This window comes from Accipiter gentilis, chromosome 31, assembly GCF_929443795.1.
Source record: "Accipiter gentilis chromosome 31, bAccGen1.1, whole genome shotgun sequence".
NCBI classification, from domain to species: Eukaryota; Metazoa; Chordata; class Aves; order Accipitriformes; family Accipitridae; genus Astur; species Astur gentilis.
The window spans coordinates 4,917,048-4,940,580 of NC_064910.1; the positions used below are offsets into that span (position 1 = coordinate 4,917,048).

At 38.0% G+C, this 23,533-nt stretch overlaps 1 protein-coding gene across 7 annotated transcripts in view; it reads left to right on the forward strand.

The window, feature by feature from the left end:
- Positions 1-23,533, forward strand: part of UXS1 (UDP-glucuronate decarboxylase 1) — a 61,700-nt gene that overhangs the window by 28,634 nt on the left and 9,533 nt on the right. For all 7 annotated transcript variants that reach the window (XM_049834269.1, XM_049834270.1, XM_049834271.1 and 4 more), the window contains 4 exons: positions 7,934-8,038; positions 9,387-9,446; positions 11,809-11,930; positions 22,185-22,304. In XM_049834269.1, the coding sequence (XP_049690226.1) occupies positions 7,934-8,038; positions 9,387-9,446; positions 11,809-11,930; positions 22,185-22,304 (407 nt within the window). The remainder of the gene's footprint in view (positions 1-7,933; positions 8,039-9,386; positions 9,447-11,808; positions 11,931-22,184; positions 22,305-23,533) is intronic.

Sequence of the window (23,533 nt, forward strand, 5' to 3'; positions counted from 1 at the left end):
AGTCTGTGTCTATATATGTAATGAACTGAGAAGTTTAATTCAGGGTTGCAGTTACACTAGGCAACATGCATCCTGCAGCTATGTAAGGTCAGTTGAGAGGAGACTAAGCTCTTTCAGAGGGCAAGTCAGCTCACTTTCCTTAGTTGCCTTAACTGTCTTCTGTGGAACACGTTGCTCCTACTTTAGGTACAAGTAGTATTCCACAGTCTGTAGAATAGGAAAATGGCAGCACTGAATTTCCCCAGTTTCCAACAAAACAAAAACCTGAACAAAGAAAGAAAAAACCATTCAGCTTTGAAGAAGTAACTCAACATCTAAACTGTCATAAAACTCAAACTATTATGCCAAATTGTAAGGCAGCATTAACACAGCAACATTTGAGATGTGTTTATAGACTTATTTGGGAGTATATAAGTATATAGTGAATCAATGAAAACATTATTCAAATTACACTACAGTTCTGGTGGGTTTGCTCCATCCCTTTAAAACTTTGTAGCAATATAGTAGTTAAAAAAAGAGAAAAAAAAGAATGAATCTGAGGTATTTTTTATTCTTTCTAAATTCTACTGGATGGATTTTCACAGGGAAAATCTCTAGGAATTGCATCTCTCCTGTTATTGCTTGTGATGAATTCCTGACAACACTACTGAAAGAGTCCTGCAAATACATGCTCCTTCTCTGCTCTGACAATGCACTGGTTCAGTTACTGCCTGCTATTTTACTTCAAACTCCTGCTTCCACTGACAGGATAATGGGACTAGGATCTTATTAATTGGCTCCAGGTGCTGGTAGCTTATACCTCACCCAGTTCAGTTTGTCAGCTTTCCTAATCTTTCCCCTGTGTTACCTTCTTTCTGACTGATTACACTTGAGACCTTCTCAGAGAATTATCATCATTGCTAATACTGTTGCCCAGTTACTAGGCACTAATTAATGGGAATTTGGAGATCATTCAGCTACCTCTCTCATGTTCTATGTAATTAAGACACAAATTCCCCATTTTGTGCTGACAAGAAATTGTAACATGTTATTCAGTGGGTAGTTTATTGAATGTATTCTCATCCTCCAACAGCATACATAAAAGCTGGCAATGGCTTAATGTCAATTGGATATACTAGTATAGGAACATGATAAAATTTCATTTCAGTGCAGAGTTTATAGTCCAACGTGGCGGTGGGGGGGAAGATGAGGAAATGAGGGTTAGTTATTGTAACTAATTAACAAGTTGGCATATGGACCAATACTTCTTTTCTTAGTCCCAGTTTCTCCTTTTTACTTGTAAATAGAAGTTGGAATGACTGTGAAGTCATGACAGAAGAAGGTTTGTATCTAAAGAATTTGTGTTTATTTGCTGTCCTATTTAAACAAGGTCGTATAAGGTTGTTTGACACTTAAATTCCAGAGAGAGTAATCAGTGCTTCGTTTCTGAGAGACCTCATTTTTGATCTAGAAAGAACAGTGTTTGCACTTTTGATATGGAAAGTGAGTTTAGTCTCAAGATGCGTAGCTTTCCCTAAATCTCTTGATGCGTTATTTTTTTTTTTTAGCTTCACAGTGATGCCTACGCACAATCTGCCTTGTCTGAGTCATTGTCTTTGATCCATGACATGAAGTGGCACTCAGCATTTTTGGATCTTGATCTAGATTGGCCAGAGACAGTAATAAATCACCTAAATACACATTTTATTTCTTAGCCCTGTGGTAACTATAGTTAACTGTAGTGCTGAATGACTTTCTTCTCCTCCACTAGGATTTCCTTTACTTCAGCATTTGGAGAAGATGTCAGTAGAAAACGCTTAAGAGCATAGGCCTTTTCAGCAGAATAACAAAAGCTCTGAATTTTTTAATGGAATGAAAGTAGTTCAGGAAATTTGAAAGACAGAAAATAGTAAAAGTTTTTTAAAAAAAGAAAACTCTGAAAAGAAAGTTTTCAAAACTTCGTATAATAGTTGTAGTAACCCTTTTTTCTATCATAATTGAGTTCTGTGTTTTTAAAGTACTTGGGATTTTTAAAGATATTTTCATTTCAGCCTAACCTGTATGTTGAGGTTTAATCCACTAATAAATGGGTTTTTTTGGTGCAGGAAGACAGGTTTTTTTCCTGAAGAGTGGTGTATAAAGGAAAGAATCTCTTACTACTCTTCTCTGTATTATCAGCAAAAAAGTATAGAAATCCCCTTTGCTTATTTTCTGCCTCTCATTCTCTACATTATTTAAGATTCCAAGCTCCCTAAGATGATTACTTGAGAGCACTGTGGCTCAAGTTCCTGCAAACTGTAGCGTAAAGACACATAGGTATTAGTTGGAGAACAGATGAGAATGAATGCTTGATCTGGTGTTACTGTGATCTACCCCAGTTCAGGTTAATAGATAGAATTGCATTAAAAACTATGAAATGAAATTTTAGATTAAATAAATGTAGGTCAGATTTCATTTCCCTAATCACAAATGCACAATCTGTTCTGAATGCTTTATCGTTATATCAAAAAATGATGTAACTTAAAGATCCTCTTCCCTTGGAAAGATATTCACAGTAGTCCTCAAGGGTTATGCTTTTAGTAATATGGTTCCACTTAGAGGTTTTTCTTTTTCTTTCCAACTTAATTAGATCACACTGCCCGCTTCGGTTTTGAGCCAAAGGAGCACAGTTGCAGAGTAGGAATTTTGTTCATGGCCTCCAACATTTCAGTGCTTAAACAGGAGCTCTTGGTAAAATATTAGTACAATACTTCTAAAATTGCAGTCTGTGGCAGCTGAAGGCAAAATAGGTTATTTTTATTTTTGGACAGAGCAGTGAGGAGTAGTTTCATTCTGACACTCAAAGGCAGACTTTTTTTAAAAAAACGCAAGTACACTGCCTCACTAATGTAATATGAAGTGACAGAGAAGAAAAGTGGTCGTAAGTGGTAGGTAAGGATGAACTATTTCATTACCTTTGTCCTGAGATTAATTGAAATAATTGATGCAAGGATAAGTTAAATAAACCTGTTCGGTTTTGGTTTTTGGGTTTGTTGTTTCTTTTTTTTTTTTTATTCTTAATACCAGCAGTCTGGTTTCTGGCGAAACATTTCTTAAATGTTGGCTCTATTTTCAGTGACTGTTGTGAATGCAAAGGTAGTTTGGGCTCTTCTGACTTTCATTGAAAAGCTGTCAAAATGATAGAATAAAAACACATTTTGCAAGTTGAAAGAAGTGCTGTAAGCACGTGGCATACATAGTAACAAGGAGATTGGCTTTCAGAGTTTTCAGAAAGTATGAAGTTGTTAGTAACAGGCACATAGGTATATAGAATAACATTATTTATAGAACTTTAATAGATCATTGGCTTGATTGGGACTAAAAATGGTTTTATTTTTAAGGACTTTGCTGGCTTGTGAGTCTGAGTTGACTTTAAGGCTAAACCCAACAGTCTCAAAATTGGCCAAAAGAATAGGCTATAGCCTTCTTGTGAAAAATGGCCTTCCAAGATGATAACATTTTACTAAACACTGTTCTACAGTATCCCAGAATTGTTCAGTCTCCAAGTCATTTCACAGGTAACTTAAGGGACATACAAATACAACTTCTAATTTTTTGTGTGAGTGCCTTCAATACATTACCCTTTTTTTGCTTCAGTACTACCATCCCAGATTTTTCTCTCCCTAGTCTTCGTTCCCTCTGCCAGATACTCAATACATTCAACTTGATGGTTTTAAGTTGGATAATTAGGGAAACTTACGGCAAGGCAGAAGATAATATATGCCACTTAATTTTATTTGTCCAGAGTCAAGTGCAGTGGTGCCTGGGTCTCTTGTGAAGCTCTGTAAAACTGCTGCAGTATGAGCAATATGGTAAACCTTTATGAAGTTATTCTAGTTTGCCTTAAGTTACGGACAACATCTCTAACATCAGGAAAATGAATTTGTATTTGTAGTCCTTTTTACTTCAGTGCCATAGAAATGTCTCGCTTCACTGTGTCAGCTTCTCTGGCCTGACCTACCGTGATGGAATTGGCATAGCTATTCTTTACAAGAAAAGTCCATATGTTTAAGCTGTAGAAACTTGTTTGTACGCTTCTGATCAAAGCTTTTCTGCTTAGTGCTTCCTGACTAGCAAGTACAGTGATGGATGCAGGTGCTTAGTGGACTTAGTGACCCGTTTAGTCCTTTCTGGAACCATGACACATGTTGAAGGCAGAAATTGAAGATGAAGGTCATTCCTTAATAGGAAGGAATGTCATTTCCTGTGGTAGGAAAGGTGATGGATTCTACCCTTACTGTTCACTTAAGAAGCACACAGAACACATGCAGTGGTACGGCTGGAAAATAAAGATGGATGATATGAAGGAAGGTAGTTTTATTGCAATATTTTGTGAAAGTGAGTGGTTATATTGATCATATTTGTTTAGCGTTAAGGAAAACAGAAGACCTGAATGCTTGTGTCCAGACTTGGGTATTACATGTTCCATGTATACTAAATTACAGGGGGTTTTGAGCTTTTCACCCAGAAAAGGACACAACTGACAAATTCTAGTTGCTGTTGATCTTGCAATATGTTACTGAAACTATTTATGTTGATCATAGATTTCTATATTTGTCACTGTGTACCTGATGGCTTGAATGTTTATGCCAGCTTCTATGTCGGTGCTATTGTGAAATGGATTTAATTTTTTGCCTTTTTTCAGCAAAACTGTAACACAAAAAATTTGTTAATGTTTCTTTGTTTTATCGCTAGTCTACCATCCTGTGCTTGGTAAACTACTACTTGCTGCTGTGTTCACAGTGGCTTACAGAGTTCTAGTCCCTGGTGTAAGTTACATACAAAACTTGCAGAATTTTGTTATCATTTGTTCTTTTATGGCCCTTATCTATCTATGTAAAGCTTTGCACAATTTTTCACACAGTTATTTTCAATTAATTGCAAAGCTAGCCCAAGGCTTCTTAGTGGGCACAATTAAATGTTGTAAAACATTTTTACTTTACCTCATAAAAAAGGAAGAGGCGTGGAGGTCAATTACAAAGATGCATTTGTTCCTATTCTTCAGTGGGTGCTGTCCCAGGCACCCAAACAGTTAATCCTCTGAAAAATTGTAGCTAAGATAAGCCTTCCACAGTTCTGGCTTGAGGAGAGTTTAAGTTGCCTGCCAGAGTGCACAAGGTTGTCAGTCAAGCTAGGTAGATGGCTTTGGCTGTCCTGCTGAAAGTCTGAGACAAAAAAGTATGAGTTTTTTAGACCTGACAGTTAAAAGAGGGAAGGTGGAAGGAGAAATAATTGTACTTGTCTCAACATCCTCAGCTTGATGGATCAAATGTGACCCATTTGGAGTAGAAACTTGTCTTTCCACCCTTCTGAAATGTCCAACATTCTTTAAATGTTTTGGAAAGACTGTCATTTTTAATTGGTCTAAGGCTTGATAGTCTAAAGATTTCTTCCTGGGCAAGAAGGAAAGGTCCTGGAGCTGCCTGGCTGCCTGTGCCTTTGATCTAGAAGATGGCCACCTGACACTTGGCAAATGCCTCATCTTCCATCTATCTGCTAATTCGGCTCTTGCTGAACCTTTTCATCACGGGGGTCTATTTTTGCCTTTGTTCATATGGGAGAAAGTACATTGAGGCAAACCAGACTCAGACAGGCAAGACTGAATCTCTGGCAAGGAAAACATTTCCCCCCCGCCCCCGCAGCTCCTTCTCATCGTCAAAATACAGCTTTGTTCTGTATTGCTGTCATTTGCTACTGCTTGTTAATTATAAAACACCTGAGAAAAGAGTTGAGAGAAATGTTTGAGTGTACCATTTGACCAATAGGGTTCTCTTCCAGAGTAAGACAGCCTTACGCTATGCGATATTGTCTTCTGTCAAAATAGTAGCTAGCCTTGACTTTTCCAGGTTCTTTCAGGTTTCAGTGCTGAGTCTTCTTAAAAAACCCAAAATTTCCTTTTGTAACACAAAGAAGGAAATACTTTCCCTTTCTTCCATCCTACCATTCTAATTCTTACATCACCTTTTGACTACTTTTCTTGGATGACCTTGGTGTAGGGGACTTGTTCTTTTTATTTCTTAAGCTTCACTATCTCTAATTTGATCTTATGTTTAATTTTTCTGGCATTTGCTCATTGTGGGTTTGTTGGGTTTAGGTAGTTCTGGCTAACTGTGATTCGTGTTACATAGAAAACAAAGACATTTTTATATTTGCCATAGTTGTGTTATGAAAGGCTTGCAGATGAGGTTTGTTGAGTATCGGATACTGCTTGTGAAAATGAGTCCCATTTTCATTGGTTTGTTTTTATTATAATTTAACAAAGAAAATCTTTTTTTCTTGTAGCATCTCCAACCTTTGCATTCTTACCTCGTGCAGTGAATTTTGCAACCCTGATAATGCTGAAGCTAGTCTCAAATTAGGATTTGCCAAAGATTTTCGTGATTACCAATGTTAATCAACTACTATCTTGGGATTCTTTTAGTTTTCATATTTAAAACTGATTCTGGTGTACTGCACAGCTTATTGAGGGGTTTTTTTTAGTTCTTTAAATTTTCTGGGATGAGCTGAGCTCTGAAGTTCAGAAGTACAGATAGCAACTTTCCTGATGGCCTGTTACAAAACCAAAGTTGAGTGAAGTCTTGTGTGCTTGTGTTCCTTGTATCAAATACCATTTATCATAGCCATACCCATGCATGTCTTCTGAACTATAGAAGCTTGATAGAATGACTGCCACGCTTGTTCTGGAAATAGACGATTGTATGAAAATGGGTGAATTGCTGAAAATAAACAAGAAAGCCTGAGTACTGGATGAATAGACAGCAAACCACAATTCATTTAGCTTAAGATAGAAATAAATGAAAGTAGAAAAAGGTAGAGAGAGAAAGAAGCCCTGGTTAATGATACATTTGGCCTTTGAATTAAAATATTTTACAGCTTTAGTTCTTTTCTTTCTTTGTATGTTTGTGCTAGGAATAATTGTTAAATAAAGAATCCTGTGTTTTTATCTCGTCTACACTCATGAAAATGGTGTAACTGTTTAGTTTTGTTGTACTAGTCTCTTATTTTGCTGTTCTGTTGAATATGTGTTTCCTATGGGTGATATAATTCTTTACATTTGTTTACACTGCAGTTGCAGAAATGTAGCAAATATAGTTAGTTAAGATTGGGACTTGTACTACCTGGGCAATCTGTTGCCAATACCCAAGCTACCTTATTTTAAATTAAGTTAGGAATCAGTTTACCTTCATTCGTTGTAAGGTACTGTCTAGTGTGTGTGGTTAATTATATTTCATAACTTGGGCGGGGGGGGGGAGGCTGGAATCTCTGTATTGGGGATTTTTTTTTATTTTTTTTAAAGCTAAAATGCTGTATTATCCAAAGTATGGCATAGAACAAAGGTAACAGGAAAAATGACGAAAGTTGCATGCCTATATCTTGGGATACCTATTTAAAAAATAAATGTGATACTAATCCTGTTAATTTTTCATTGACAAGTGGCTTACAAATAAAAATACAGTACGTATTTTTCCCTAAAGGTTCCTCCTGGTGTTACAAAATGTTTCTACCATCTTTGCTTGGGTTTCTATTTGAGAAAAATATTCGGAAGCTGGTAGTCACTTAAAAACTTCAGGGTGATAGAATGTTGGTTATACTTTTGCAGCTTCTAAACCTCTCTGAAGTACTCATAACTAAAATTTTTACAAGTGGAAAGTGTCAACACTCACGCAGACTTCTGTATCTGTGTCAACAGTGTTGATAATATATTATGCTTTAGGTTTTGTTTTACTAAAAATTAAGTCTTTGGGTTACAACAGGTCTATGTACATATCTGTATGTAGCAATATAGGAAGTGCTGAGCTGCAATGCTAGGAAATGCAGAAAGAAGTGCTTGTTTCTTGACTATAATGCTTTCTCATTTAATATGTTACATGGGAAAATAATAATGCTTTCTTCCTTCCTCTCTGGTTTTCTGTAGTGGACCAGATCTATCATCTTGCATCTCCTGCTTCTCCTCCAAATTACATGTATAATCCTATAAAAACATTGAAGACCAACACTATTGGGACATTAAACATGCTGGGTAAGTGGAAATTTTTTCTTACTTAACTTGGTTAGACATAATATAACCTGGACAGAGTTACTGGGGAGAGGGGAAGGATGGAGCAGATGAGTTGCACTTTTAAAAAAATTGTTTCTTTAAGAAAAATAAGGTGGGTTTTCTTCCCTTCTCTGAAGACTTTTGTATTTTTCCTTTAGATACATCCGCAAATGAATTCTGACAACAGGCAGGCTCAGCTGTCAAAGGACAAGAACCTCATGCCTGTAACTTGGCTATTGAGTGTGCAGCAGTTATAGAAGTCATAGGAACAATTAAGAGCATGGGATTTTTATAGCAAAGTAGTGTCCGTGACTGCACTTCTCACTCTGGTGACTGTGGAACATTCCCACGTTTGCCATGAGTGACTGTTTATTTCCACCACTGGAAACATTCAACTAGGTGGAACTGCGCTGGCTCTGTAAATCCCGAACATCAAGAGTACTGCACCCTCTTGTGCATGCCTTGGCTAGCAAATTCTGCAAGAAAGTTTAATGTCTAGCTTCATACTAGATAATTACAAGGCAACATTTTCAGCTTTGTCTATTGGTTTTGATGCTGGGAATGGGCCTATGAAAAGGTGGCCTCAAGCCTTCACTACTTTTTCCTCCCATCTTTGATCTATTTGGCATATGCTGCAGCTTGAACTGGGTGTCAGTGATCCTGTTGTTATGAGAAAAAAAAAACTCCTGGGCAGTAGCTCAGCTGAGTTTCTCATTTGAGTGATACTCTAGTGAGTACAATTCAGAGAATTGAGTGATTTAGAAGCTGTTGAGGTACCAGGCAGTTGTACGGCATAGGTGAGAGATTTCTTTGATTGGCCCTGCCAACGTGAAGGCCAGAAAGTCATTGAAATGGAGTGCAGAATAATCTGGAATGATGGGTAGGATCCTCCAGGCAGTTTAAAGGGGCATAATGAAGGGAAAATGATTGGTTTTGTCCTATAACATTATTCTGTATCAGTTTCTTTATGTAGCTTATCTTTTTTGGAAATCATAATATAGGGTGTTGTTTCAAGATCCCGATTTCATAACTGGATTGGTTTATGCTTCCTTGACCTTTATTTAGAGTGTAATATATTTTCTTGGATCTTGGTTCAGTGTAACTTTAAGTCCCAGAAGTAAACACATCACATGTGGGTGCTGCTCTGCTGTTTCCCAGGTTTTCTAGTTTGGGAGTGGGAGCTATGGATGTGATTTACAGCTAGATTTATCTAGTGAGAGAAACTGAATTCTCCTTAAAAACATGTAAAACAGGTTCACACTAAAGCAGTTAACTGAAAGATTCTTGCACTTGCTCTAATTATGTTCTTTTGCTATTGCTTAAAATTTAGGGTTGGCTAAACGTGTTGGAGCACGGCTGCTGCTGGCCTCTACATCAGAGGTATATGGAGGTAAGACGGATAAAACAGTGTTCAGAGCTCTTGAGATGTGACTGTGTGAAAGGGTATTTACAAACCTTTTGTCAGAGGATAGAATGATAGATTTCCATGACTGTCTTAGCTTGATTTCTTTATCAGATGTACTTCTCACAGTTTAGAATGTGGGCGCTAGTACTTGCTTTGAATCTCTAGTCAGAGTGGTAAAAGGAGGCTTGGACTGTTGTCTGTAACTTTCCTGTGTCTTAGTTTATGTCTCTCTTTCCAAATGTTTGCAGGGGAATTTTGAGTGTTGAACTCTAATTAAAATCCAGATGCCATAAGGAAAACATGTGAAGAAAGATAATTTCAGTAGTAAATCTGCATCTCTTTTCCCAGTCGCTTATGTGTTGTATTGTTACCCACCAGGGCGATTGCTAAATTGTAAGAGACAAGGACATAACCTCTAAGCTAAGAAAATAGTAATTGTGAATGCAGGATCTTGTGGTGTCTCTTAAAATGTAATATTCAGCAATAGTGCCATATCTCTCCATCTTCCTTTTACTAAGAAGTGAAGTAATGAGAGAATGACTGATAGAACTGCTAGCTGGATGCAGTGAGAATCTTTAAAACTTCCTTGGGGTGTGTAACAGATCGCGTACCTGCTGGAGAAACTTCTTGCTGTTGTGAACTCTTGCCTAATTGATAATAGCAGTATTGCAAGATTAATGGAGATTATGTAGGCACAGTCACCTGCTGAACATGAGTAGTTACGAGAGTCTAGGTTTTAAAGAACAAACAAGCAAACAAAAAGTATTCATCTGTGTAACAAGATACAAAACTTTGTGAGGAAGAAGTGAGGAAGGACAATGAATGTAACTCAAGGAGTACACTTTTGGTGGAATAACTTCAGTCAAGAAGATTCAAAGCAAATATCTAAGCAAGAGAATCACCAAGATGACTGGCCAACCAAATAAGTGGCTTGAGCCTGTGCAGGATTCCTGCTGCCTCCCTTGCCTTTGATAATCCGTGGTAAGGCTCCACAGAGAAAAATGGTGGCCCCAAGGACTCTTCTGTAATTGAGCAAACTCCCTTCTGGAACAGGGGACCAACAGCCAAAAAAGGCCCCAAGTTTTGGAGCCTCACTGCTCTGCTGCAATCTGCCTGCTGAAGTGGAAAACTTGGGACTCCTATTATCAGGCTTTGTTGCATCTGTAAATCCAATGTAGCAAGGAGAGTTTACTCACATTATACTCTGACTAAAAGGGAAAGTAATTCTGCTGAAAAATAAAGGACAGAAAAAGTCAGAAAATACGTTAGCTGTTTCCACAGGATTTCTCAAAGCAGTGTTGCACAGAGAGTTTCCAAGTGCTTTGTAGGGCTGCCTCTGCCAGAAAGGAGACAAACTGCAGTGGCATTCCAGATCACAGCATCTTCTGGGGCTTTTTTTAAGAATGCTACAGGCTTTTATAGTTATGTGAAACATCTCTTCATTTACCATTGCTCTGTGGCTCTTGTATGACAGGAATTCATCTGTAATCATGTCTGAGCAGCATAAAAACTGGAAGGGTTAATTGGAACTGATCATCAAAGTTGTTTCAAAAATTAGCCTGGAACCCTTGAAAGTTTTGTAGTAATGTATGCAAATTTCAAACCCAGTAAGAAGTATACGGCAGCACAGATAGCACAGTGGGGAAATGTAACAAAGTGATTGTATTGTTTCAAGTGTATAGAGTGCACACACAGAGAGATTCCTAGGAGATTTTTGGTTGGTTGGGGTTTTTTTGTAATCAAGAACTTCTGTACTGCATCAAACCAAAGGACTGTCTAACCTGATTGTCTGCACCCAGTGATAGCTAGTAAAAATGCTTAGGATAAAACAGAAGAAACATAGCAAGTGCATTGTGGTACATTGCTCTACTCTTTCTTCTTTAGGAAATGTAGAACTTCTCCATTTTTCTATCCTCGTTTCTTATTTTATAAAACTTGAAGATGCGTTACTTTCCTTTTTTTCCTTCCAGTAAAAAGTGCTGCCTAAGTAACCTATAATATTTCCTCTGAATTACATTAGATAAGAGTCATATTTGTGCCCTTGAAGTAGTCTGTCTTTACAGAGAAGAGTTGAATTTAACCCACTGTTAGCACAGTCTTTTAGGGGAAAGCAGATGACGGCTGTTGTTTGCCTGCGCTCAGTTATGTTACTAGTATCATATCTCCTGTAACTGTCATTTTCATGGTTCCAGTGAATACGCTTCTAAGGAATGGTGTTGAAACTTAATATTTTTAAATGCATAGTTAAGAGAGAAGCTGTTGAATTGTATAACACCAATGATCTACTGAAAGATTCATGATATATAGTCACTTTTTTGATAGAAGATTATTTTTTTTTCCCCCATAGATCCTGAAGTTCACCCTCAAAACGAGGATTACTGGGGCCATGTGAATCCAATAGGTCCAAGAGCCTGCTATGATGAAGGAAAGCGGGTTGCAGAGACCATGTGCTATGCATACATGAAGCAGGTATTAAACTTGTATCAGATTCAGTGGATTTTCTGTAATTAATGAAGGCCAAACGTATGGCAAAACTGGAACATGTGTATTTAGGGGTAGGAGAGCAAAAGAGAATGTTTTGAGTAGGAGTGCTCATACTGTAGCTGCAGAACCTGTTTTCTGTAATGCAAAAGTTTTATTGGTCCCATCTGTTGAGTTTCTTCAGATGAGCAGTGTTCTTCAAGAAAATGTGCTTTAGTCTTAATAGACATAATGTGTCTTTCAGTATTGTAAATAGTTTTTAAACAGATTAAACTGAGGTGACGTTACTAATTTGGGAATCGGGTAAGAGTTGTTTTAAGTTGGTCCTATGCTGAGAAGTGCTTTGCTGAATAGGGCCATTACTGATAAATGTGGAATGTTTAATGAGCATAACTGAAATCAGAATGTACAGGTAAAAATGAGGAAGTTGCATAACGAGTACCTACATAGGAACAACATATTTTAAATCACTTTGAAATGTCTTAAAATTATGTAGGTATAAATATAGACCTTAACGGAAGATACAAATACTTAGCTTTGTAGTGCACTTTTTCAGTCAAATACAGTAACATGAGGATAAAATGCCATTTAAAATATGTTTGTGAAATAATACATGCCAGTTTCCCTGGGTTTCATAATCAACAAGTAGAAACTCATCATTAACTAACCCGGCATCGACTCTTTACCTGTATGTGAATCTTTTTTAATTGCTGTTCATCTAGTCTCTGGGAGACTTCAATTAGAAAATGTGGCACACTAAAGAAATCATATCACTATTACTTGGTGTTTGGAGCCTTAATATGCAAAGGTATAAATCAAATGTAATATATTCTGTAGAATTTTAAACCTTTAAATGATAAAATACAAAGTGCTTTTAAAAACCTTGAAAACAGAATTAAACTTAAGTGGTAAGACTTCAGGAATGGTATTTTAGTACAGAGGTTGTAGTAATTTTCTCTCATCTCTTCAGCTAGACAGAGAAGGCAGAGGTTCGTGTCTCCTTTGTTCTCTTAAATCATTTAAGGTCCAACATGGTGGTACTGCTCTTGTTCAGGACGATGTCTTCTATACTTCACTGTAGCAAGATATTCCTCATGGGTCTGGAAATCTGTTTGCAGTTGAATATTGTAGCTCTTACGAGAAATTCTTGTGCTGTAGGGTATTGAATTTTTGCAAGTTTGTGATACACACTGCAGTATTCTTTTAGAAGGGCAAGACTGTAGGTCATTTTGAAAACCGTGGGCTGTATCTTAAAGCCACAGGATGAGTCATGATACTATCCCATAAATTTTATGCAGGATTTACAAAGGATAGTAAAGGTACATAAGGTGGAACAGCAATGCACACAGTAAGTGAAAACTCATGATGCAAATGAGCTCTGTCCTAGGGGCAGCTCTATGAGATATTTCTTGTACTTTATCATAGGTTAGCGAAGTCTGCCCAAGCTTGTCCCACATTCACATATATTCTGAAACACTGTTGAGCTGTTTTGGTTTGGGTTTTTGTTTGGCTTTTCTTCCAGAGTTTAGATGATACGCTGTTGTTATTGGAGGAAACGTTATCTTTTGCTAGTGGAAAGGTCTGACTTCTACTATGCAAATAAGTATTCTGCTTTTAGGAGGGTTTTCAGATAGGAGTGACCTAGCCCAGAACAATTGGATTTACAGGATTTCAGGCTAAAATATTTCCAGAATCTTCTCAGCTTCAATAAAAAGAAGAAAGAAGCGAACTTATTTCTGAATTTTTTTGTCATTTCTTCCAAAGATTTCCGTCATCATGCATGTTGTTAGGTACCTTAAACACTTAATCATGTTTCCAGAAAAATAAAAAATAAAAATTAACTTCTACATTATACTTCCAGACAAGCTGTTTGAATCAGAACAGTTCTTGAATCTAGTCAAAGATGACTTCTATTCACAGTTGTCAGAGTTCCTCAGTAGCTCGTCCTGACCAAGATCTTTTTGGTGCATTCTTTTCTGCTGGCAACATTGTTTTGTTCTCTTATTTTGTCCCTATGAGTTAAGCATTTCTTGATTTTTATCTCCACTTTACAACTGCTGTCTTTAAACAAGCCCAGCAGTACTTTCTTATCAAAGAGTCCAAGGGCAGTAGTAGCGTTCAGTAATATATAAGCATCTGCTTGAAAGGAGAGGTGGGGGGTGAAACATTTGCTGGAGAAATGCAGGGCTCACAAATTCAAAGCACGTACACAAGTTCATCTCATCCCCATGAGGCACTTGAGTGTGTGGTTTGAGAGGATATTTGCTATAGGCTTCTGGGAGCGGCTCTTCCTCCTTAAATTCGTGTGGGAGCGTAGGTCAGCCATGCTCTGTAGTGTGAGTGGAAGTACCTACTTCTGGAACTTTTCTCAAGCCACGGGAAGCTTTAGTTCCTTGCCCTGTTCATCTGGGAACTCATTTGCATCCTGTGATTCAGACTTCTTCAGAATTCCCTTCTCTTCATCTCTTTTGCAGGGCTTGCTAGCACTCCCTCCTGGAAAGCCTTTTTCAGTTCACTCAATTGCCTTAACAAGATGCAAGGCATAGCTTTGAAACTCTCTTACAATAACAGCTTGTCGATCTGTTTGCTTTCTCCATTCTGTACTCTTATCTTTGTTACTATTCTGCCTATCCTTCCCTGTCCTTCTGAAGTGCTTTTTTTGCATAAAGTTCATATACAGGTTTGTGACTTGCTATAGATGTGATATGATTGTACAGCTAGTAATTTTTCTCCTCCACAGAACTTCTGCTTTACTAGATAAAGTAATACAACCATTTTCCAAAATGAACAGCATTTTCCAAATGCAAGTAAGGTCTTCCTGGACATATATAGTTGGAGAAAACATACAGGTGCGGGGATGAATAAAGAGGTGGAAGGGGAGTTTCAGCACGTAGTACTGCAATGCGAATTTTGTGCTTTGTTCAGGAGTTGCCATTCAGTATGCATTTAACTTTTAAAAAAAATTGCAGTTGGAATTATGGAGCTACCTGGAAATCCAAATATTTATGTATTGTCCAACTCTGGTTTCATTTAAATACTAGTCAGAACCTGACACTACCTTCATGGCAGGGATCTGGTATGTTTGCATAGGCATGTTGTGAATACAAATACACAGCATTTTAAATGCTTAGCCTATTAAGGTTGCTTTGTGAACTAGATTTAACTTCTGCTTTTACACTGTTGATCTATAAGGAAATTCTCCAGAGCTGAAGTTAACACTTCAGTTCACCATGGAATGTTGCGGGGAGATGTTTCATCTCCTTCCACTTTCTTCATCCTTGTTTTCATACCAACTGCAAGCTTCAGTGGTAGCAAATGGGCTTAGTTGTACATGATGTGATGTGATAGTTTTGAAATTGCCTTAGAATAGCTTAGATCTTCCAATTTAGAATCCCACTGGATGCCTTTCTAAGCATATAGGAGTGAATTGAGTTATCGTAATCAAATATTAAGTGTAACTTTGGGACAAGTGTTATGCTCTGCATTATAGAGTATTCTATAACCAGGACTGTGAAGACTCAAGGTGCCAAAAATAATAGGTAACGGGAGAAAGGAAAGACATGTTAGAGGTGAAGTTTATTATATTAATGTGAGAGAATAACACATGCAAACTGACGTTGAAATTTGTTAAATATAAAAGTGTATTGCAGTTGCAACACAAGGGTGATTTTCTGGTTTATATTGAGTTGTAATTTCCCCCTAATCTTTAATTCACAAATTGAGTTGGTTTCAGTAATCATAAAAAGCCTTGATGTAAAATGTAGGGGTAATGAAAACTGTTGATTGAATTGCAACTGAAAAGCCATTGGATAGTGAATAACCAGGTAGTTACTGAGTAATCAGAAAACAAATAGCTGTGTTGAATTAAAGCAGTTTGCTTTAATGTCTTTTGGGAGTTCATCCCGTATTCTCTAATTATTGCTCGTTGTTTTCTTTCCTTGATATTCAACATAGATTATTTTTAAGCATGCAGCATTCTCATTTTGGTGTTGTCACATGAAGTTTGCTAGCAATTTGCTTAAGAAAAGATGCAGAATTGAGGTATTTTGTGGGAGAATGGAATTGAGTTATTTGTGGTTCTGACAGCACAGGGGGAGAAGCAGCAGCATTGCATTTCCTCAGGGCCATAGTCAAAAGCCCAGACAACAGTCCTTTAATGACAGAGATGGTGGTTGCTGTTGGATGTGTGCCAGGCCAAAGCTAAATTGTAGTGATAAGACCTATCATGGATCCTTTTAGCTTTTTGAAGCCATGCAGAGGAGTTTCACATCCAGGAATATTAGTGAGGCAAAGGTTGGAGAGGGGAGTCTAAGATGCTACAGGCAGTCAGCCACTTTGGGTGCTGCCCGTAAGGTCAAATTAAGATGCTGCAGCCCCTCTCGCTGCTGACTGAGAGGGCATTGACACCCCTAAAGTGCAGGTGTCAGCACCACAACTAGTGTCCCATCTGAGTTGTTACATATCAAGTCAGTGAAATTCAGAAAGAAAATAAAAAAAATCATCCACAATTCATTTCCTCTGCAAAGTCTGGGAGGTCACACGGTCACAGTTATATTAACATTCTCAATAAATGTGGCAGTTCCATTGAAAATTTCAAGTACTGTTTGCTGTTCGTAATAATTTAGAGATAAATAATGCTAAGCTTTTGAAACTAGCTTGTTCCAGTTACCCTCATACAGTCTTTCTGATAGTCCTGCCATTTTCTAAAACCTTCATTTCTCTGCCCTATTGGATTAATGGATCTGCACGTTTTCTAGTGAGTTGTTAGAGCTGTCCGTAATAATATTTTTTTTTTGCCATGTAGGAACTCTGCACATGAACCAAACATTGTATTTGGTCCTATACAAATGCAGGAGTGGCATATAGTTTTCCAAAGCTATCTGTTGCTTACATTCAAAAGGGGAGGAGAACACTGAAGTAACTAAGGCAGTATTATAAAAACGCAACCTGTTGTTTCACTGGTTCATTAGTAATAGGACCCTCTCTGTAAGTGGAGAGTTTCATTAAGTATCTATTTCTAAATCGTTTTGTTTTATCGTGAGTTGTTAGAACTTCCTAATACAAACATAGTGTGGATATGATAGGAGGCACTTTTTTCTCTCAGTGGAGCAACGCTTTTTCCAAATTATATGAAAATAAAGCAGGAAAAAACTGACAGGTCTTCTGGCCTGTATTCAGACACAATGGTTTTGCTAATGCTCTAACATCTTTACTGTTTCGATGTGCTCTGTGCTGTTAACAATTCCACAAGAACCTCGTACCATAGACAAGGTTAGAAGACTGTATTGCAATGATTATCAAAGCCGTGGACTAAACAAATGCAGGCAGTTTCCTAAGAAAAGTCTGAATACTTTCCGTAGTCTCTCTGCTCTAGTTTTTTGTTATTTTATTTTCTTTCCTTGCTGTGCTGTAAGAAATGCCACTTTCTGATTTCCCTCAGGTAATTGGAGAACTTCTTTGGTTTTGATATTGCTGCACTGTTGTGTAAATTGAATTTTGAAGTTATCGAGACTTCAGACTTTTTTTTGGAGATTGATTCACTTCAATAAGTTCAGTCAGTGTTTGAATAAGAATATATCCATAGCAGAATGCACCTTTTGATGCAAGGTGTGTTTTGTTTCTGATATTCTTTTCAATTTGATATACCTCTTACTTCTGGCTCTTATGATGCATCCTCCTCACACAGCCGCCAGTGCTCTAAAAGCACTGGTAAAGCATTTTCTTTCACGTGTAACTGTCGTTGTTACACTAATTCATGAGTATAACTCTGAACTCTCTGTTATGCAGATGACTAAAATTAAATTGTTTGGAGCATATGTTGTCGTTTGTTTGCATGTATTCCTGACCCTTACTGGAAACTGATACCGCTCTCATTCACTGGGTATTAGTGCACTGGTTGTATTATCTGCTGCCTTATGCTCAGAAGCCTTGTTGTGGAGTAAAATAGTTAAAAGCCCTGTCTGAAGGGAGTATCCTAGTAATTCAGGTATAGATGCACTTAAGTGGGTACACGTCCCTTCCCAATGGCAACGTCTCCTGTCAAAGTGTTGGTGGAACAGGCTGGTGGCTGTTTGCACTGGCCTTGTAGAGTACATACAAGAGGTATGCAAGCTGAGGCAAGTGCTAGAAATAGGACATATTTTTAGGCGGGAAGTATAAATAATAGTATGAAGAGACCTCTAAGAGAAGTTGCAGCTTCTCTAGTCCGGGAAGTGTTGAACTAGAAGCATGGTAACGTTTCAACCATAAGATAAGACTATTGGAGGTATGCCTTGCCTTGGTTGTGTTCAGGAACCTGCATTATGCCAAAAGTAGAGTCAGATGATTGTGCTTGTGCTTCCTAGCTTGTTTAGGAGCTTTACTGTTCATGAAATTCAGATCTCAGCATCACTATTTTTGCAAAACGTTTTTTAAAAAGCTGTTAGTAACCAGGAGTTAATCTCATTTTGCTAACACCGTAGCCAGTGCATACATATAAAATACCTTGGACCAAGCCTGAGTGTAGAGTATTGTAGCTTAAACACGTCACAGATGGATCTTGGTGAATGCTGTGCTAGTAATTCCGCTGTGATTACAATTCAGGGCTTTGGGAACAAAATTTTGAGAGTTAGTTAATGATCTCTGAAACACATGGGAAAGAATATAAATCAGTAAGACAGTGACTAATAAAGCAAGCAATGCAGGCAATAATCTTAATAATTTTAGCTGAAACATTGATAAACACTTGTATCAGGTCACAGTGATATCCATGTAACTGTCTGGGGTTTTCCCTGGCAGAGTTTTTTAATCCAGTTTTCTGCTGGAGAGCAGACAATTGCAGCTTTCCCTTTCCTGATTTTGTATGCAGGAAGGTCTAATTCATGCTTGCTGTTCAGATATATCCAGAGACTTCACAAAGAAGGAAGTGTTAATTAGTAAGAGAAGCTTGCCTGTTGCCTGATATCCTTATGAATTACAGCTACAGCACATGTTCAAGCTGTTTCAGTTAAAAGAACCTCTTGACATTTGAGTTGTATTCTGTATTGATCTATTTTCTGAGACAGTCAACACAAGGAGATATGTTTTCTTAAAAGGCTTATAAAATTCAAATACGTCCTTTTAAATTAAGGTGTTGTTATAGCATCCTTGATATCTTGATACTTTCTGGAGCAGAGATCTCTAGAACTAAGTGGCAAAGACTCATGCTGAAGACCATGGACAAGTTTGTTTTGCAGGGGAGACTGGGTAACTAATGCTACGTTTTGACTGACAGCTGTAGAATAAGCTGAGTATTTCTTCAGCGGAGGTATCTCTGTAAGCCATAACAGTCTTTCTTGCATCTTTCCTGTCTTTCCTCTCCACCTGTACAGGCATGGTCTCTGTGAACGTGGTAAATAATAGAGTGAGCTAAAGTGTTTTTATAGCCCACAATGCTGCATTTATTAGCTTGCTCCCAGGCCCTTTTTTAGATTGCTCAAGTAACTTTCTCTCTGATTAATCTGCTATAGGAAGGCATAGTCTTAAACTGTGAGGAAAGAATCCAGTTGACCACGTTTGATCCCAGGGTCAAGGATTAGTCTCAAGCTCTCTTTTGTTTAGCAGTGTAAATGTGGGCCAAAGAAGTTTTTCTCCATTCTCTAGGATATAATAAAATATTGTCTGTGACTTAGTGCCACAAATCTGGGGAATTAATTGGTTTTGCTAGTGGTAATATGGTGGAGGTAGTCATAATTAACATGGTTTTGATATTCAGACGTAGGTAAGGGTGTACCATAAGTGTTCATAGGCAGTTAATATAAAAAGGAGTAGAGTTATCAACATGAAAAAAGATCACTTCACAGGAGATGTCCGTGAAATGGTGAAAGGAAGCTTAGGACAATTTTTAAGTTAGTGGCTCCAAAATCTCTTTCTCTGTGGAAGAGTTTCTTTTAAGATGATAGATCCCAGTTTTACAGGCACAAATGATTTTTTCAAAGCAGTAGGCTGCAGAGAAAAGCTTTGCTAGATGACTCTATAAATAAAAAGTTACTCATTTTAAAAGACAACATTACAGTGAGGGGAGGGAAATAAATAGAAGGGAAAAGAAATACTGGATTCACTGTGGCTATGAGTAAGTGCCTATAGAGAATGTGTTGCTTTGCTTTTCTAGATCCCTTGCTAGTTTCCAGCCAATACTGGAAAACAAGGCTGCTGCTGTAGCTTGTGCAGTACAAGAGAGGCTTTTTGGTCAGCATTGTTTAATGAGTTATTTTTATCTTGAGTACTGGCTTCCAAGTGCCTCATTTTCTGTACTTGTTATTAATGGCAATATCTGGAAAGCCAGCATGAAATACAATCCCCCCCGAAGGAGTCAGTGTCCTTTTTAAGGTAGAATGCTGCGCAAAACGAAAGAACGAGCAATGCTATCAGAGTATGCATTTCCAGAAACAAGGCATTGGGAATGGCTCTGCAATATGCTGCTGGAAGTATGTTTGACATGTTACACTGCCATGCTTTTTTAGCTAATAGGAAATAAAGAATATGTTCCCAGCTGATGTGTTTTGTATGGGAAGGGGCTTCTACTCTTTCCAGGGTCTCTCAGCAGGGCCAAGTGGATGTTGTGAGGTTATTTTTTTGGCTCTGTTGTGGATGCAAGCTTGTTATGTGACGAAGACCCAAGACTGTAGCTTTTCCTATGGCACAGCAGTTACCTCCCTGGTTACTGTTAGTTTACAATTTGGTTGCATATATAACAAACGTTTGATCATGGTGAGTGAAACCTTACCTGCGGTTAAACAGAACTGGATGTTGTTTGGCCTTTTCCATACTAGGAAGTGTTGAGCTTTACCTATAGTACTTGGTGTTTCCCATTTCTCAAAACCAAGTAATAGCTAAAGTGTTAAATGTACCTTTTGCCTCTCTCACTCTCTCATCTGTAAAAAGCTAATGCTATTGCTTTCACAAAACTTCAAGGATTTATCTTTTTCTGAATCACTTAAAGACCCAAGAGAGAAGATCACATTTTCCTGCAAGTTTCTCTTGTACATGAAGCTACACTTACTTCCAATAAAAATGTGTTTTCCAGGTCTCTCCTGAGTTAAGTGTGTGAGCTGCAGCCTTCAGTCACAGATGTGCCAACGACACATCTTCCACGCGCTTGTCTTCCAAGAAAATGGCAAGCAATGGTTTAAGCCTTAGTAAAAGGCATTGAAAATACAAAATGTTCTGTGTATCCTCTGAAGGAATAACTGAATGTTTGCAACTCCACAACATTGTGGGTTTGACTTCAGTTGCTTCAGTTGAATCAGCAGCGCAAAGTTTGCTTCACATGGAAAGTGTTTCCTGTGACTGATAGAAGGATGGCTGCTTCTGGGAGAAGGGAGGACCAGGGAGTATGAGGAGGATGCACAGGCCTGGGCTGAAGTTGACATCTTCCTCCCTGCCTTGTGGCTATCACTCTCACATGGTAGCATCTGTCTGTTTACAGCATACCACACTGTTCTGAACTCGTCAGGAGCCAAGTGCATGCTTCAGCTCACAAAGGCCAAACATCCTTTTTGTAGGCTTTATCATGAACTGTGGCTTGTCCAGATGAGTAAGTGTCAATAACCAGAAAATACCTAGAGAGAGAGATTACTTCAGTCTCCAGTCTCCCAGTGTTAAAATGTTTTGTCCCGACAATTTCCAATTTCACATATTTGTTGCATTTTGCTTTGAAGATTTGCAAAATATCCTGCAGAAAGGACTTCTGGGAATGATAGAAATGTTTCTTCGAAAAAACTAAGCCTATGAAGTTGCTGGGAGCTAAGAAACATTGTGGCTGTGGTCACAAAGCCACTTTATAGCATTCATAAAGCTACTTACCTGAAGTGTTCAACTTTTCTAATATTTGGAAATGCTACCTTGGTACTGTATCTGGTGATTGTGAGGCTTCGCTTACGTGCGAAAAATGAAGGTAAGTCCCAGGTGAAATAAGTTGCTGCTGGAAACCTACAAGTTTTTGTTGGAAGAAAATGCATGTACTGAAATCATCAGCTGTTCTAGCACTGATTTTGAATTTGTATTACAACTGAGAGCCAGTATAAATTACCTTGCTGTATGCACTACAGTTTCCAGTAGTGTTGAGGAGAGGTTAGAGGTATTTCATGGTGAGAAAACAATGCTTGTTAAAGCTGTAAGAGGGATTCTTAAGAAAGCTTTTGGACAAGGGACAGTTAATTTGCAGTTTTAGGAAGAAAGACACTCTCATTAAGGTAGTAACAATTCTTTTTTCTTTGCCTACAGGAAGGAGTTGAAGTGAGGGTTGCCAGAATATTCAATACCTTTGGTCCTCGAATGCATATGAATGATGGTAGAGTTGTCAGTAATTTTATCCTACAAGCTCTCCAGGGAGAACCGCTAACAGTAAGTAATGACCTCTCAGTGTTGCGAAGAACCGTTTGTCTTTATGCCCTCTTCTCATGTGCTATGAAAGAGGATGGATTTTAGAAAATACTTAGGTTTCTTCCCCAACACTAAAAATCTAGTCTTTCAGTATATCAGGTGTAAAAGTATAGAACTATATACCTAAAGATGTGCTCTGTGGATGGTATCAGTGTTCCTTTCCCAGACAGAAACAAGGCTACCAGTTGCTATCTGAGAAAGTATTTTATTCATCCTGAACTTGAATCTCTGTTACAACTCTTCTATGGGGACATGGTGTTGACACGGCTTACAGAATCATATTTTGGTACTTATTGCTGTTGAGGGACTTTCTCTGAACCATTTTTAGAAGTTAGGCATCTAAATGTCTTTTTGCAAGCTTGGACATCAGCCTAAATTTTCCATGTATAACGTAACATTAAAGGCCTTCAGGCTACGTCGCATATTGGTAAATAAAGCCATCCAGGACTTCTTTTTGTTACCATTGACAAACTGGTTGGCATGACCCGCATCTATACAGCTAAATTTTCCTGCTGACCTAAGTTGCCCCAACCAGACTGTTTGCTGTGAATGATCCTTGGCTCTTGATAATGCTTAAGCTATGTCACAACATGGTGTGGGAGAGCAAGAGCTGGCACAGGCCAATACTCTGCCAAAGATGCTGTTGGTAATTTAGCAATACAAACAGTGACTCACCTGTGCCCAACATCACTGCTCTGCAGGGAGGAACTGCCTGACATTGAAAATTACTGAATATGAGAAAAGAACTAAGGGGTGAGTTGTTTAGCTGACCAGGTCAAATAAAATGAATTGTCAGCAATAAGCAGAAGTTGAGACCAAAAAAAAACATTTCACCCTTGCATCATCACAGAATTCGGCTGACAGGAATACGAAGTGTTGACCTCTTTAGAAATTGAATGTATTCAATCTCTTCGGTCAAAGTAGTTTTTCAGATGGAATAAATAATCTCTTGAGGAAACAATGTCTTTAATTTGAAGGAATTATAGCATATGACCATTGTTGCTTTGTATTATCGTAAAGGAAGGGTTTAGTAAGAGAAATTGGGAGGTATTGAGAGAAACCAGGAGGAGGAAACTACGTTGTATTTTCCAGCCACTGCCTGCACATAGGAAAGGTAGCCACACGGATGACTTTGCAGAAATCGTGCACAAATGCCTTTGTTCTGTAAAACTTATCCCACAAGCTAAAAG